The sequence below is a fragment of the Cnephaeus nilssonii genome, assembly GCF_951640355.1.
Source record: "Cnephaeus nilssonii genome assembly, chromosome: 14".
In the NCBI taxonomy this organism is placed as follows: Eukaryota; Metazoa; Chordata; class Mammalia; order Chiroptera; family Vespertilionidae; genus Cnephaeus; species Cnephaeus nilssonii.
Genome location: NC_137085.1, coordinates 4458037 through 4471359, shown reverse-complemented (window position 1 = coordinate 4471359; position 13323 = coordinate 4458037). Strand labels below are relative to the sequence as shown.

At 47.7% G+C, this 13323-nt stretch overlaps 1 protein-coding gene across 9 annotated transcripts in view; it reads right to left on the bottom strand.

Annotated features, from left to right (window-relative positions):
• FNBP1 (formin binding protein 1) overlaps nucleotides 1-13323 on the bottom strand; it is a 97143-nt gene that overhangs the window by 14017 nt on the left and 69803 nt on the right. For 3 of the 9 annotated variants that reach the window (XM_079789659.1, XM_079789657.1, XM_079789658.1), the window contains exons 7-11: nucleotides 10831-10959; nucleotides 9741-9887; nucleotides 7771-7965; nucleotides 6644-6826; nucleotides 1391-1405 (exon numbers count right to left, since the gene is read on the bottom strand). In XM_079789659.1, the coding sequence (XP_079645785.1) occupies nucleotides 1391-1405; nucleotides 6644-6826; nucleotides 7771-7965; nucleotides 9741-9887; nucleotides 10831-10959 (669 nt within the window). The remainder of the gene's footprint in view (nucleotides 1-1390; nucleotides 1406-6643; nucleotides 6827-7770; nucleotides 7966-9740; nucleotides 9888-10830; nucleotides 10960-13323) is intronic. The other 6 variants (XM_079789660.1, XM_079789661.1, XM_079789664.1 and 3 more) reach the window with 4 other exon arrangements.

The window sequence follows — 13323 nt, the reverse complement described above, 5'->3', positions numbered from 1 at the left end:
AGGAGGGGCCACACACATGTGTGTGTTAAATGGCTGTGGCTCCATGAGACCCTGGTTTGTGGCTCCCGGGACCCAACACGTGCCGCGAGCACTCCTCCCACACAGACGAGAGCAAGCTGCTTCCCGAGGTTGGCGATGTGGACCCCGGGCCACGTTGGGTGACTTCGCTTCAAATTGATTGTCTCAGGTGACAACTCAATACCAGGGGGGGAGAATGATTTCTATCTCAAACCAGAAAGACTGCCTGGCAGCATGGCCTGCTGGGAACACCGCGGCAAAAGGGCACACGAGGCAAGGAGGCCCGGCATCCGAGAGGCCCTGGTTAACCGGTGCCGCCTCTCCTGGATGCCTGCCGCTGAGGAACGCGGTTCCTGTGAGCATCCGGGTCTTCCCTGCTTGTCCTCAATCAGGACTTGTCTTGAGATTTTTATCTCAGCCCAAGAAATGTTCAACTTAATAAAATACTCATTTTCTTTAGGGTTGGGTCAGTGGCCAGATACTGAGTCAGGTTGAAAAGACTCTGCATATACGCAGATGCATGTACACTTACACACACGTGTATGCACGCATCGCCGTGAAACAGCATCCGCATTAGCAACGGCAGAGCACAGAGCGCTCACCGGGCTCCTGGCCGAGTTGTCACAGTGATCACGGTCCGTAGGTCAGGGTATTGTTTGAGAAGGTAACTTACACGCACCTGAAGTGGAGTTGTGGGTTACGCTGGTTAAGATTCTCTTTTAACACACGGAATGGTTAGTTTTGTTCACGGGGGCTGCACAAGTGAGGAGAAACAACACGGAACACTGAGTCCACCGGCTGGACGGCAGAGGCTCTGCGCTGTCCACACATCCCCTGTGGCTTCTCCAACCAGCTTAGCACAGGCACCAGCGCATGTAAGTAGCGCCTGGGAGAGTTCGCTCAAACCCTCCGTCCGCGGGCCGCTCAGACCCGGGTTTGAGCCTGGCATCGTCCCTGCGTTTGTCGTGGGCTCTGTGGCTCTCAGGGAGGAGCATCTTACAACAATTACATCTGCTTTTATTCTAAAGGAGCCATAAACAGACTCCCCGCGCTCAATGTGAACGTTCACATTTAAATAAAGAACATTGGTCATCGTTTTAAGGCTCTGATAGTAAAACACAGACACCATAACCGAAATCATGAGTTAAGCGTTAATTTTCTTAGCAACTGGGAAGGATGGAGACCTGTTAGGAGATCTATTAGATTCTCAGCCTTCGTGTATGAGATCTAACAGAGACAGAGCCGTGGCAGCACACACAGGAGAAGCACAGGCCGGGGGAACGGCGAGGACAGGAGGCACGGGGCGGGCACCCGGAGGACACACAGGGGAAACCTGGTCAGACCAGGGCATGCAGGGGACAATCGTGCTTACCAGCTTGAGAGAAAGCTTCACGGACAAGTTCAAGGGGTGACGGGGAAAGAGAGAGAGAGAGAGAGAGAGAGAGAGAACACATCAGAAGGAGAGGAACGTGGTCAGCCCCACCGCGTTAACATCGCAAATCCACCTGCCGCTCGTGAGAATGGCGCGGAGCGGATCTGTGCCAAGTTCCCGAGAGGGGCCGGTCCCACCGGCCTTCCCTGCGCTGCCGTGTCGCCGAAGCAGAGCACAGGTGGGGAGGCAGGGTTTCTGTGTGGGCCCCATCAGCCCGGAGAGAAACGAAAATAAGTGTGGAGTCGCTGGCATGTAACACTCGTACGAGACAGCCTTCTGTTCACCAGACTTGCTGCAGACTGAACGTCTGAAAAGCAACCGCCTCGTCAACATGCAGGTTGTATTTCCACGTGAAGGAAATCTAATGAGTAGGAACACGGGCGTTTCTTACAGGCCCGTGGGCAAACTCTCCAGCTGCTGAGCAGCAAACCAAGGGCTGGACGCGGCTCTGAGAAACTGCCTCGGGGGCCAGAAAGCCTGAGCGCAGGGCCGAGGCGACAGGCCCAGCGCCCGCCCGGTGAGCGGGGTCACAGGCTGTCCATCGACGGAGCCCTGCCCACAGCGGGCGCGCAGCACTTGGGGAATGAGCAGGAGCAGCTGCTCTAGAGCATTCGCTTTGGGAACTAGACAGACACTGGTCTCAACAGCCAAGGCCACTGCTGGCCGGGGCCTCCGGGGCCATCCCAGGAGCCTGCAGCTGCCATCCTGCGGGGCCTGGAGGTGAGCAAAGGTGTAGGGATTACTGGGCCCCAAACAGACAAAAAGGCCTCTCAGAATTCGGAGGAGAAACGCTTGGTTCTGCATTAGCAGGTGAGGCCGGCTCTGTGGCCATACAAGCCAATCTGACAGTTCGGAGCCTCGGAGCTGCTGCCCGTCCTAAAGGCTCAGGCGACGGGGAGGGGGACCCAAAACTATCTCGGAGACAGAGTTTCGCAGAAAGTGCCCTTTCCTTGTCCGTTAGGAGGAGGGAGGGTGTTCAAATTCCTCCACCGGATTTAGCAAGTCTCATTCTAAAGACAAACTCAAAGTCTACACTTCTTTGTCAACAGGCCGAGGTCGTCTGCAGGAGGAAACGGCAGTCTTTTAAGGAAAGAGGTTGGGAGACAGACTTGGGGGGACGGGCAGACAGCCGTGGCTGTTCTGTGGGCAGCGACGGAGACTCCTTGAGCCCCTCCGGTGAACTTGGCACAGACCTGCTCATCACAGTTTGAGTTCTTTACAGACAACGCTCATGGGCACAGCGGGAAACGCTGCAAATACCTTTCCCACGGAGCACACGGCCAGAGACGGATGTTCCTCGCACATTCCCGCTCCACACCGCTGCCTCAGAGAGCCTGGGATTGGAGGTCGGCACGCGATCTGCTCTCTATTCAGCTACTTCTGTTTTTTAAAGTTACCCCGTCTTTCTTAAGCATTCTAAAATACAGGAAGGATCCTGCCCTGGCCGAGTTGGCTCAGTGGACAGAGCGTTGGCCCTGGCACTGAAGGGTCCCAGGTTCGATTCTGGTCACGTACCTTGGATGCATGTTCCCCAACCCTGGGCTGCCAGCAGGAGGCAACCAATCGATGTGTCTCTTTCACATCGATGTTTCTCTCTGTCTCTCCCTCTCCCTTTCATTCTCTCTAAGAATTAATGGGGAAAATATCCTCTGGTGAGGATTAACAAAAATAAACAAGTTAAATAAAATACGGGACCCTAACATCAAAACAAATAGCCTAAGAATATTACCACTCCCTAATAATAAGTCGTTAGGACTGAGAATAAATCCCAGTAGAAATAGGAAGTACCAAATTCTGGGACCCGTTCCATTTTCCCGCCATCACAGTGTTTGCTACTGCTTTGAACGATTAGGAACTGGTTCTCGGTTTTACGTGGTAAGCCAGCCAGTTAGGTCTTTTGCGATTAGAAACCGAATCATGGGCTAAGGGGACGGTTTAAAGGCTGCGTGCGTACGGTGCATTGCGAGGCCCTGGAGTACTGAAAAGCTGTCAGTGTCAGGTGGCAGTTATGGAGCCTGGGAGGCACGAGGTCAAGGGCACATGGGAACAGAGAGCTAGTGCATCCATGTTACTGGCAGTCACAGGTACTAACCTCAAGTACCAGAAAGGGGACCGTGGGAATAAACACCTGAGCAAGGTGTGCGAGGGCCACAGAACGTCAGTCCACTCCTCTGTGACCTTGCGCATGCTTCACGGATTTAGGGGGCTCTCCAAGCTTTATGGGGTGACTCCCTCAGGGATCATCTGTTACGGGTGTGGAAGTGGGTGACCGGGCCACACAACTGCCATCTGGAGAGCGTCATCCTCCTGTGACCACGCTCCGCAGCTGCATTTTAAGGGGGAAATCCTGCCGTAACACCTTCTCAGGCTGCAGTCACCCTCCATGGAAAGGGGAAAACCAAGCTCCGCTTACTGAAGTTTTTAGGAAGTTTGGTTGTTATTGGGAAGTTTGGTTCCTTTTTCCATACCAGTTTCCCGGGTGAAGGAGCCTGGGGTTGAATTTATACAATTAGGCTTTTTTCTCCCCAGAGGCCCGGGTCTCTCCATTGAGAATTTCATTTCTTGGTGGAAGCCTGCCAGAATGCACTGGGTCGGTCCCCAGTCTTGGTGGTGGCAATGGGGTTAGTGCCTGTGCCGTGACTGCGGGCGTGGCCGTCACACACACTTACAACATAGTCCCTAGCTTCAAAGGCATACGTGGGTCTCCCTATCGTCCTCTTCTTGAGTTCTTTGTGAAAACAGAAAGGCTGAGTCTGCCAATAATCAGCAAGAGAACACGACACAATGAATAAAATGGAAGCAACCATTGGATTGTAACATCGGACCAACCATGGGTAAGGATTTTCAAAATCATTTGAGCAACTTTGGTGGCCTTTTCCCATATAATTAACTCTAAGACATGGGACAAAAAGGCCCGCACTTTAGAAGTCCTTTGCTCAGACCGGAAAAAGAAATTCTAATTTAAGACGATAAAATTACACTTTGTAGATTGCAAATGGAGAACATACTCCCTAGGGCGGAGATGAAATAATGGTTAATAACGCTCAAGTGGCATGCCAGTCTTTAAAGATGTTCAGTGAACCAACATTTTCTTACAACTGTCACCGACTGACAACAAACAAGATTTCATCCTGTCTAATTCTTTAGAAACAAAATCGGCTAAGAAGTGTTTGCACAAGATTTATACATTCTGGTAACAGAAACTTCTCCAATCTGGGTCTGAAAGCTGCAAGCACGATACATTGAAAGACACATTGAAATCACAGATTGGTTATCTTCCTAGGATACTTTTCCTATCTGGGGCACCATAGTCTTCACGCTCAAAGAAGAGAAGAAACAAAACTGTAGCAAGGACTGTATCACTTTAGTCATGTGCCTTCTGTTCTGAAATTGCTTGAAAATCAAATTTATTCCCCCAAACCTCCGATTTGTTTTTCGTTTTGAATTTCCTAATCCCACTTCTATAATCTATTTCCTTTATCTTTTTTCCTTCTCCTTTTGCTTTCTTTTTTTTTGCACTGCTACTTCAGATTTGAAGGGACATCTAATCTGACCCGACTAACACAGAGAAACAAAAACGTGTGTGTGCATGTGTGGGTAGAAGAAAACACACTCACCATTTAGGAAAATTCAGAGCATAGAATTGAGGGGTAAAAAATAAAATTCACTGTGCTACTTATGGTTTAAAAAAAAGAGAGAGGGAGAGAGGAGGGGTCCTTTCAGTTATCAAAATAACCAGGCCTCTATTTCGCCGTTGTGTGTGTGTGTAAGTGTTATATTTTTTTCTTGCCATCTTTTTCTTACACTCACTGATCACTGACATTCTCGGGTCTTTTCCTGAACACGGAGAGGCCGTGGTCTTTGTCCCTTAGTTTAAGGGAGCCGCTCAGTTATCCATGACAGTTACCCTCCTTTTTACACGGAAGGAGGGACAGTGGGACTTATGCTTGTGCCGGCACATCCCTGGCAGCTGGGCCGCAGCCCCCCCGCCCCCTCCGTGGATTGAGGAAGCCTCTCAGGGTGTGCGGAGGCCCCCACCGCGACTCCCGATACCAAGCTTACTTATTCCGTACGAAGGGAGGCGGGGGCAGCTCCCACGGCCGCAGAGATGTGCTCAGGATGCTGCCATAACTTCACTCCCACCTTTCACACGGCTGCCCTCTGGGCTATGTGACTTAAGCACCTGCAGCCGTCATGAGACCCGCCCACTTGAGTCTAAGCCACCGCAATGGGTCACCTGTGTTATAACAGATTCTCTCTCTGTGGGTGTCACAGAGCCCAGCCTGTGAACAGGCCCCGGGCTCTCACTCCTGGCTGCCCGTCTTCCTAACTTTACCTTTTTATGCCTCAGTTTTCTTATTTTTCAGTAAAATAACCCGAGTAAAGTAAATGAGCGTGGAGAACAGTCTGGTATGGAATAAACACTCAATAAACGTCGGTGGCTGCTACTTCACCTTTTAAAGATAAATGCCGCATCGGGCCTTCTCCAGCCAGGCATTCTCTTGGAAGTTTTACCAACATCTCCTGCCAGTCAGACATTCTCTCGGAAGTTTTACCAACATCTCCTGCCAGTCAGACATTCTATTGGAATTTTTACCAACATCTCCTACCGGTCAGACATTCTCTCGGAAGTTTTACCAACATCTCCTACCGGTCAGACATTCTCTCGGAAGTTTTACCAACATCTCCTCTGTTCACCAGAAGAGCTGAAGAAACCACTGGGACCCGCATCTCCCCATCGGACCCAGAGGCAGGGCTCAGAGAGAGGTGTCCTTGTTACCCTCTGTCGTTTCAGTAATTAATTATTAAGGAAATATATCCCGACTATACGGCGACTTCTAATTCCTCATCTCACAGGGCGCTAACTTTAGAAACTGAATCTTGAGCTTCCTTTTTTTTGGTGAAATCAGGGTAAAATATTAATGACTTGGATGTTTTAAAAGAGAAGTGGAGAACAGTCCTTCTGGAATGTACTGAAGACAGAAAGAAGGCCGGCGGGATGGCTCCTTCCAGCCGCCCTGCTTCCTTCCTCCTCTCTTCCTCCTCTTTCTAGCCGCCTGTCTCGAGTCACAGGTCCCGACTGCTTCCCGTCGTGGGAAAACACGGTGAGTTCATTCACAAACAAAGTAAGTTACGCCGAGCAAACCATGCAACCAGAGCCCACGCGAGAGACAGGGTTCGGGCAGGACTTACCCCTCGCTTTAGGCTCCTGAAGCAGTGGATTTTGGGTTTGGAGGTCATGAACTCGTTGAAGCGATGGGAGAGGGGTTCCTTTTGCTGCTTGGGAGACTGGGGGCCGTTGGGAACAGCAGAGGGTGAGGCAGAGGCAGGGGGAGGAGGGGGAGGCTGATGGGGGGATGTTAAAAGGGACATAAGCTACGTGTAAGAGATGGAGCAGTGACAGTCAACATCAGAGACAAGAAGATAAAGACACAAAACAAAAATAAGCATCAAATAATATTTGAGATCCAAAGCAAGTAAAACACAAACAATTAAATATTGAGGCCATGGTCCAAAAAGAAAACATGGAGGATGTGCCAAAATGAAGGACAGGATGAGAGTGCGATTTTTAGTCAGTAATGCAGAGAAGAACAGCAAGAAATCTTTGATAAGCAGCCCATGCGGACTTTCACATGCAAATTACAGTTCTAACCAGTTACTCTAAACCAGTGTAAGCCAGAAGGGTAAACATCTGAAACCACCCAAACTTACATAGCATGATGGCAGAAAACGGAAGACCTTAAATGCTAGGGTTGGGAAAACAGCAAGATAGTTTTGTTTTGATTTTTTTTAAATTAAAGAGTCAATATTCTAAGGGGAAAGCAGTCATGTTGCCTCGATCGTATTTTAAGCCCAGGTTAATGCCGCCATGCACCTACGTGTTACACTATAAGAGAAAACGGAAAATGTTCATGGATCCGCGTGTTAGCATGAGTTCAAAACCAAGTTACTAGCCCACGGAAACGGCTGCAGTTAGAGGTGCCGATAAATGGTTACAGGGGTCTGCACCTGCCCCTTCTCCAGCCCACCGGACCAGCGGTCTAAGGAGCGAGAGGCGTGATGGGAAATGGTGAGGTCAGGCATCCGTTAGTGTGGGTGACAATGCGTCTGAAATTGGACAAATGGCCATGGCAAAGGTACCGCCACCAGAGAGAAGACTGCTTTAAAAGAAAATAGCACCCTGGCCTTTTTTTTTTCTTGTGGTATTCTAAAGCTACAGGTTTAGAATCCTAGCATTTTTTTTTTTAAGACTAAAAGATAAAAATCCAAATCTACACGCTTTATCAAACTCATTCACACCAGGTACCAACCGTCAGTACCTTGTTTTTCTTGATGAACGGCCATAACTTTCCTTTGGGTTTGCCCCCAAATTTGGGCTCTGCTTTGCCGTCTCTGGAATTGGAAAGGCTGTTTTCCGACACGGTGCGCTTCATCGGCTGCGTGTAGTCCTCAAATTCGATGTCTCCGGGAGGCTCAAACCCTGACTTGTAAGCCTCTATGACCAGTTGTGAGTCCTGAAATTATAGCCATCACACACACACACATTCAAATACATGTAAATGCTTTTTACACAATGAATTATGTTTACTGAATAGATGTTATTCTCAGGAAGCTACATTAATTGATAACGAACATTTTTCTAGTTATAGTTTTATCATTAGAAAGAATAATTTGTAACACTATAAGTCGATTGAGGTTTGAAGATACTTTCAATAACCAGTTTTCTGCATTTGGAAAAACAAATATTACTTAAGAACTTGGCTAGCCTGGCCAGCGTGGCTCAGTGATTGAGCATCGACCTATGAACCAGGAGGTCACGGTTCAATTCCCGGTCAGGGCACATGCCCGGGTTGCAGGCTCGATCCCCAGGGTGGGGCGTGCAAGAGGCAGCCGATCAATGATTATCTCTCACCACTGATGTTTCCATCTCTCTCTCCTTCTCCCTTCCTCTCTGAAATCAATAAAAATAAAAGAATTTGGCTAAAAACAGAGAAATTGGGCCACTATAAGCAATTACCTGAAAAAATACAGTCACACAAAAATCTATTTCCTATCAGAAGTTCTTAAAGCAATTTAGCATACACCAAGTCAGAGCAAAGAGTAGATGACCTCTCTAATTTCTCGGTTCATTGTGATGTTACTTTATTACATAATTTACTTCAAGTAGATATTGCTCAGTCTCTCCTCTGCTAGAATGTAAGTTCTGCTCCTTTTCTCTACCGAATCCCTAGGACCTAGATGGGACGTAACTAGCGCAGCTTCCTTCTGCGAGGTGGGGGGCTCCTGTTCACGTGTGTGCAGACGCTATGAATCATTGGTGTGCACCTGGTGTGCAATGAAAGTGTGCTGGATGCCCACTCCTCGGCGTGCACTCTGCTAGGCACATCGGGTCAACATGTCCTCAGGGGGCTCAGAGGCAGGTGTTGGAGACAAATGTGTGAGGAAGTTACAAGCACAGTGCCCCCAGATAAAGGAACCCATGCACAGATAAAGTATTACAAAAATACGAGTGATTGGTAATAACATTCTAACCCAATGGTCATCTGATTAAAAAAAACAAAAAACAACTAGAGAAGATCATTTGAAAAGATTTCAACTGATTAGCCGTAGTTATTGTAGTTAAAAGGGAAACCACCATTCTGACATAACCTTGTGAAACTGTAAAATTGCAAGGAAAAGGAAATTTCCGAGCTTCTAATGTAAGAAATTAAAGTCGGGCTTGTTTCAGAAAAGTCAAGATTGAAGACTTAACTTATAAACCTGCCATTACTAGTTCCCTTTAAAGGAACTCTCCTCCCAGTAACTTGCTGGTGACTGTGGACACTGTACACAGGGTGATCCCTGAGACTATTTCGTGATTTCTGTCCATGGGCCAGGCACATAAAACCACCCAAAGCCTTTGAGCAAATGGAAATAAAGATTCAGTGGTGAGCCCTGACTGGTTTGGCTCAGTGGATAGAGCGTCAGCCTGGGGACTGCAGGGTCCCGGGTTCGATTCCGGTCAAGGCCATGTACCTTGGTTGCGGGCACATCCCCAGTAGGGTGTGTGCAGGAGGCAGCTGATGGATGCTTCTCTCTTGTCGATGTTTCTAACTCTCTAACTCTCTCCCTTCCTCTCTGTAAAAAAATCAATAAAAAATATTAAAAAAAAAAAAAGATTCAGTGGTGATGGGAAAATGGGAGAGGCGCTCAGAACATGGAAAACCCAGACAGCGCGGAAGCAGCTACGTTGACACGGAGAGCCCGGCCTGCCAGGAGAAGGTTGAATGAGGGCACCTCCGATACTTACAGTTTTCTCATCAATGCCCTCGGCCGCCTTCACTATTCCATCCAAGCACTTCCCGATGATTGGAATCACCTGCCGGTCGACCTCCGCGTAGGTCTTCATGGATTCTCCGAGTCTCACTATCCTCCGCTCCTCCATCTCTTGTATTTTCTGTAACATCAGATTTTGTGTGAAATTCAGCTGCCCACTGCTGTCATTTAACGATGCTGTTTTTCAGCAGCACTGCCACCATGGGTCAGCTGTCCAGCAAGCAAACAGGCCCATAAAAGGGGTCAGAGTTAGAGCAACTGTAAGGTTATGGCTCCCTGTGCACGCATTTTATGAACCGGTGGGCTGCCCAAATGTGTACTTTACACAACTCCATTCCTGTTTCAGCAAGAACCCCAAACTCAGGTACTTTTAGTATTGACACCATTTGGTATTCGATTTCAAACATTTCCTTCACCTTGGACCCACTGCTTTACCCTTTACCAAAAGCAGAGCATTCGGGTAACTGTCTCAACCCACGCCGGGCTGGGACGTAACTAGCGCAGCTTCCTTCTGCGAGGTGGGGGGCTCTTGTTCGCGGGCGTGCAGACGCTATGAAGCAATGTTATTGTTTTTTTTCTACAACTGCACTTGAGGTTGCAAAAGATTCCCCAAGTGACAGGACATGTGTATATCTTTTTTGTTTTGTTTTAAGGCTTAAATATCTTTTCTCATAGTGTTTGAAAACATAAAGGAGTCAAAAGAAAAACAATTCAAAGAACTGTCACCTGTTCAAATCCTACACCTATGAATGCTAATTGATTCCTAAAGTTAAGTTGGCTTTTTTTTTTTGGGGGGTGGGGTGTAACCATTATGTTGCTTTTAGCAAAGGAAGCGTTAATTTAAGAACCACAGTTCTAGGCTGTAGGGGCAAACCAAGGAAGCTACCAAGGCTACTGATGAAACTTGAGATGAACAGTTTACTTCGCTTTACTGAGTCCACGTTTGTCGGAATGCTCCACAAATTGAGATGGGTTAGAGGAAATTGAAAATTATATAAATAACTTAGAATGTAACCCGCAACCACGATCCCAAAGCCACACGTTTCTTAAAAAGACAAACGTACCTGGAATATGTTGGGAATGTGAGTGTGGTAATAGTCGCGCTGCTCATGGTTGAATCTCTGAAGAATCGATGAATAATCAGCTTTGCTGTCCTCTGCCATTTGGTGACGTATTTGAGCTTGTTGTCGTGCCTGGGGGCAAAAAAAGAGAGAATATCCCCATGTTTACAGAGACCAAATGAAAGCCTAGAATTGCGAACCGGAGGGGCTGGGCTCAAATTTACCTCAAATGTGATGTATTTAGCAGGTGCTATATTTTTAAAGATTACAGTTTACAGTCCACATTATTTTGTATCTGTTCCAGGTATACAGCATAGTGGTTAGACAATCATATACTTTACCAAGTGTTTCCCTGATATTTCGTACCTACGTGGCACTGCACACAGGTATTACAATATTATTAACTATATTCCAAATGCTGTACTTTACATCCCCAGGAGTTCTGTAACTACCAATTTGCATCCTTATTTTTTATTTATTGATTAATCTTAGAGAGAGAAAAGAAGGGGAAGGGAAAGAGAGAAACATCAACTTGTCATTCCACTTATTTCTGCATTCATCAGCTGATTCTTATACATGCCCTGCCTAGGGATTGAACCAGAAACCTTGGCATATCGGGACTATGCTCTAACTAATTGAGCTACCCGGCCATGCTATTGCAAATGGTAAGATTTCATTCTTTTTATGGCTGAGTAATAAGTCCTTTGCATATATGTACCACATCTTCTTTATCCATCCTCTACTGATGGGCATTTGGGTAGCTTCCATATCTTGGCTATTAAAAACACAGCAAGTGTTATTTTTAAAAAATGGCTTAGAATTTAAATTTACTTTAGGTAAGGATATGTGTTCTAATGTGCCACAAACCTCGACATCCTCTGTTGTCTTGTTTTTTAAATATATTTTATTGATTTTTTTCTTTTTTTACAGAGAGGAAGGGAGAGGGATAGAGAGTTTGAAACATCGATGAGAGAGAAACATCGATCAGCTGCCTCCTGCACACCTCCTACTGGGGATGTGCCCGCAACTAAGGTACATGCCCTTGACCAGAATCAAACCTGGGACCCTTCAGTCCGCAGGCCGACGCTCTATCCACTGAGCCAAACCGGCTAGGGCTTCTCTGTTGTCTTAACTTGGCATTCCTGTCTAGGGAGACACCAGAGTCACATTCTTTCTCACCTGCACCTGCACTTGGCCAGATTCACAGGTTTATGTCGCCTGGATGGCCCGTGTGAGAACTTCTGTGTGTGTGTATACACACACACACACACACACACACACACACACACACACACCGTATTTTCTGGCGTATAAGACGACTTTTTAACCCAGGAAAATCTTCCATACGCCCAGTCGTCTTACACGCCGGAAAACATGATATACATATATATATATGTTTTCTTCTTAAGGAGGGGGACATGAGGGAATCCATACATTTTTAAATTCAATTCTCAGTGTGCTTCATGAACGAAAAGGGGACATGAACCATGATCTAACTGGACTTTCTAAAACTCCCCACATTTGTCTGTTGTTATGCTTTAAAGAAGCAGTAAGCCTGCGCCCTCTTGGTGCTTTCTATGTTTTTGTATGTATGCTATTTTGTGGGCTTTCTCCCTCCTAAATAAGCAATAATAAAATTCACAACTGTGTTCCCTCTTCTAACTCACATTTTGGTTTCTCACATGCCTACCGGAAAGGGGCAAGTGTTGGCATGTTACAGAATGGATGTTAAAGCTCCAGCCAGCACGTGTGTATGTACATGTCAAGTCACCCACAGATACCAGGGATAGTGAGGCTGGCAATCCATCCTACGCTCACCCAGCACTCGGGGGTCCCTAGCTAACACTGCTCAGGAACTCCGAGACTGGGGTCCACGCGAGGCCACACCCACCCGCTGCCAGAGGAAGGGAAGGCTTGGCGGGCAGCTGACCTGGCAAGCATGCCGCACCGAGCCAACAACACCACAGGAAAAGGGCTTGTGCCAACGTCACCAAGGCAGCTTGTTGTTTGTTTGCTTTCTGCCTTGTTTTATGAACCCAAAGGTTAAAAACAGAAAAGGAAAAGAAAAAGAAAGAACAGGGACGTTCAAACGTAAGCCCCAAGAAGACACGTGGGGGTTGTTCATCCCTTCCTGGCCGATGGCTGATAACATCTCCGCGGGTGTTAGCATCGCAGTTCACGTTGGTTTCCTGCCTGTGACGTGAAGGCTTAACCTGGTCCTCACTTCCTGACTCCCTGACTCAGAGGCACACGGGTCGGGGCCCAAGGTGGTCGCTGGGAGGGGCTTCCTCTGCTCTCTTCCCCATTCACACAGACACACTTCCCAAACCAGGTCACGGCACCAGCAGAGCCAAACGAGTTTCCTTATGGCCCGACGTGTTTCCGTTTCCTGAGGCTCAGGGACCTCCAAACCACCACATGCGAGATCTCTCATCTCCCCTGGCATTTCAGCTGCCACTCTCTCTTAGTCGGCCGCCCGTCCTGTCCCATCCTGAC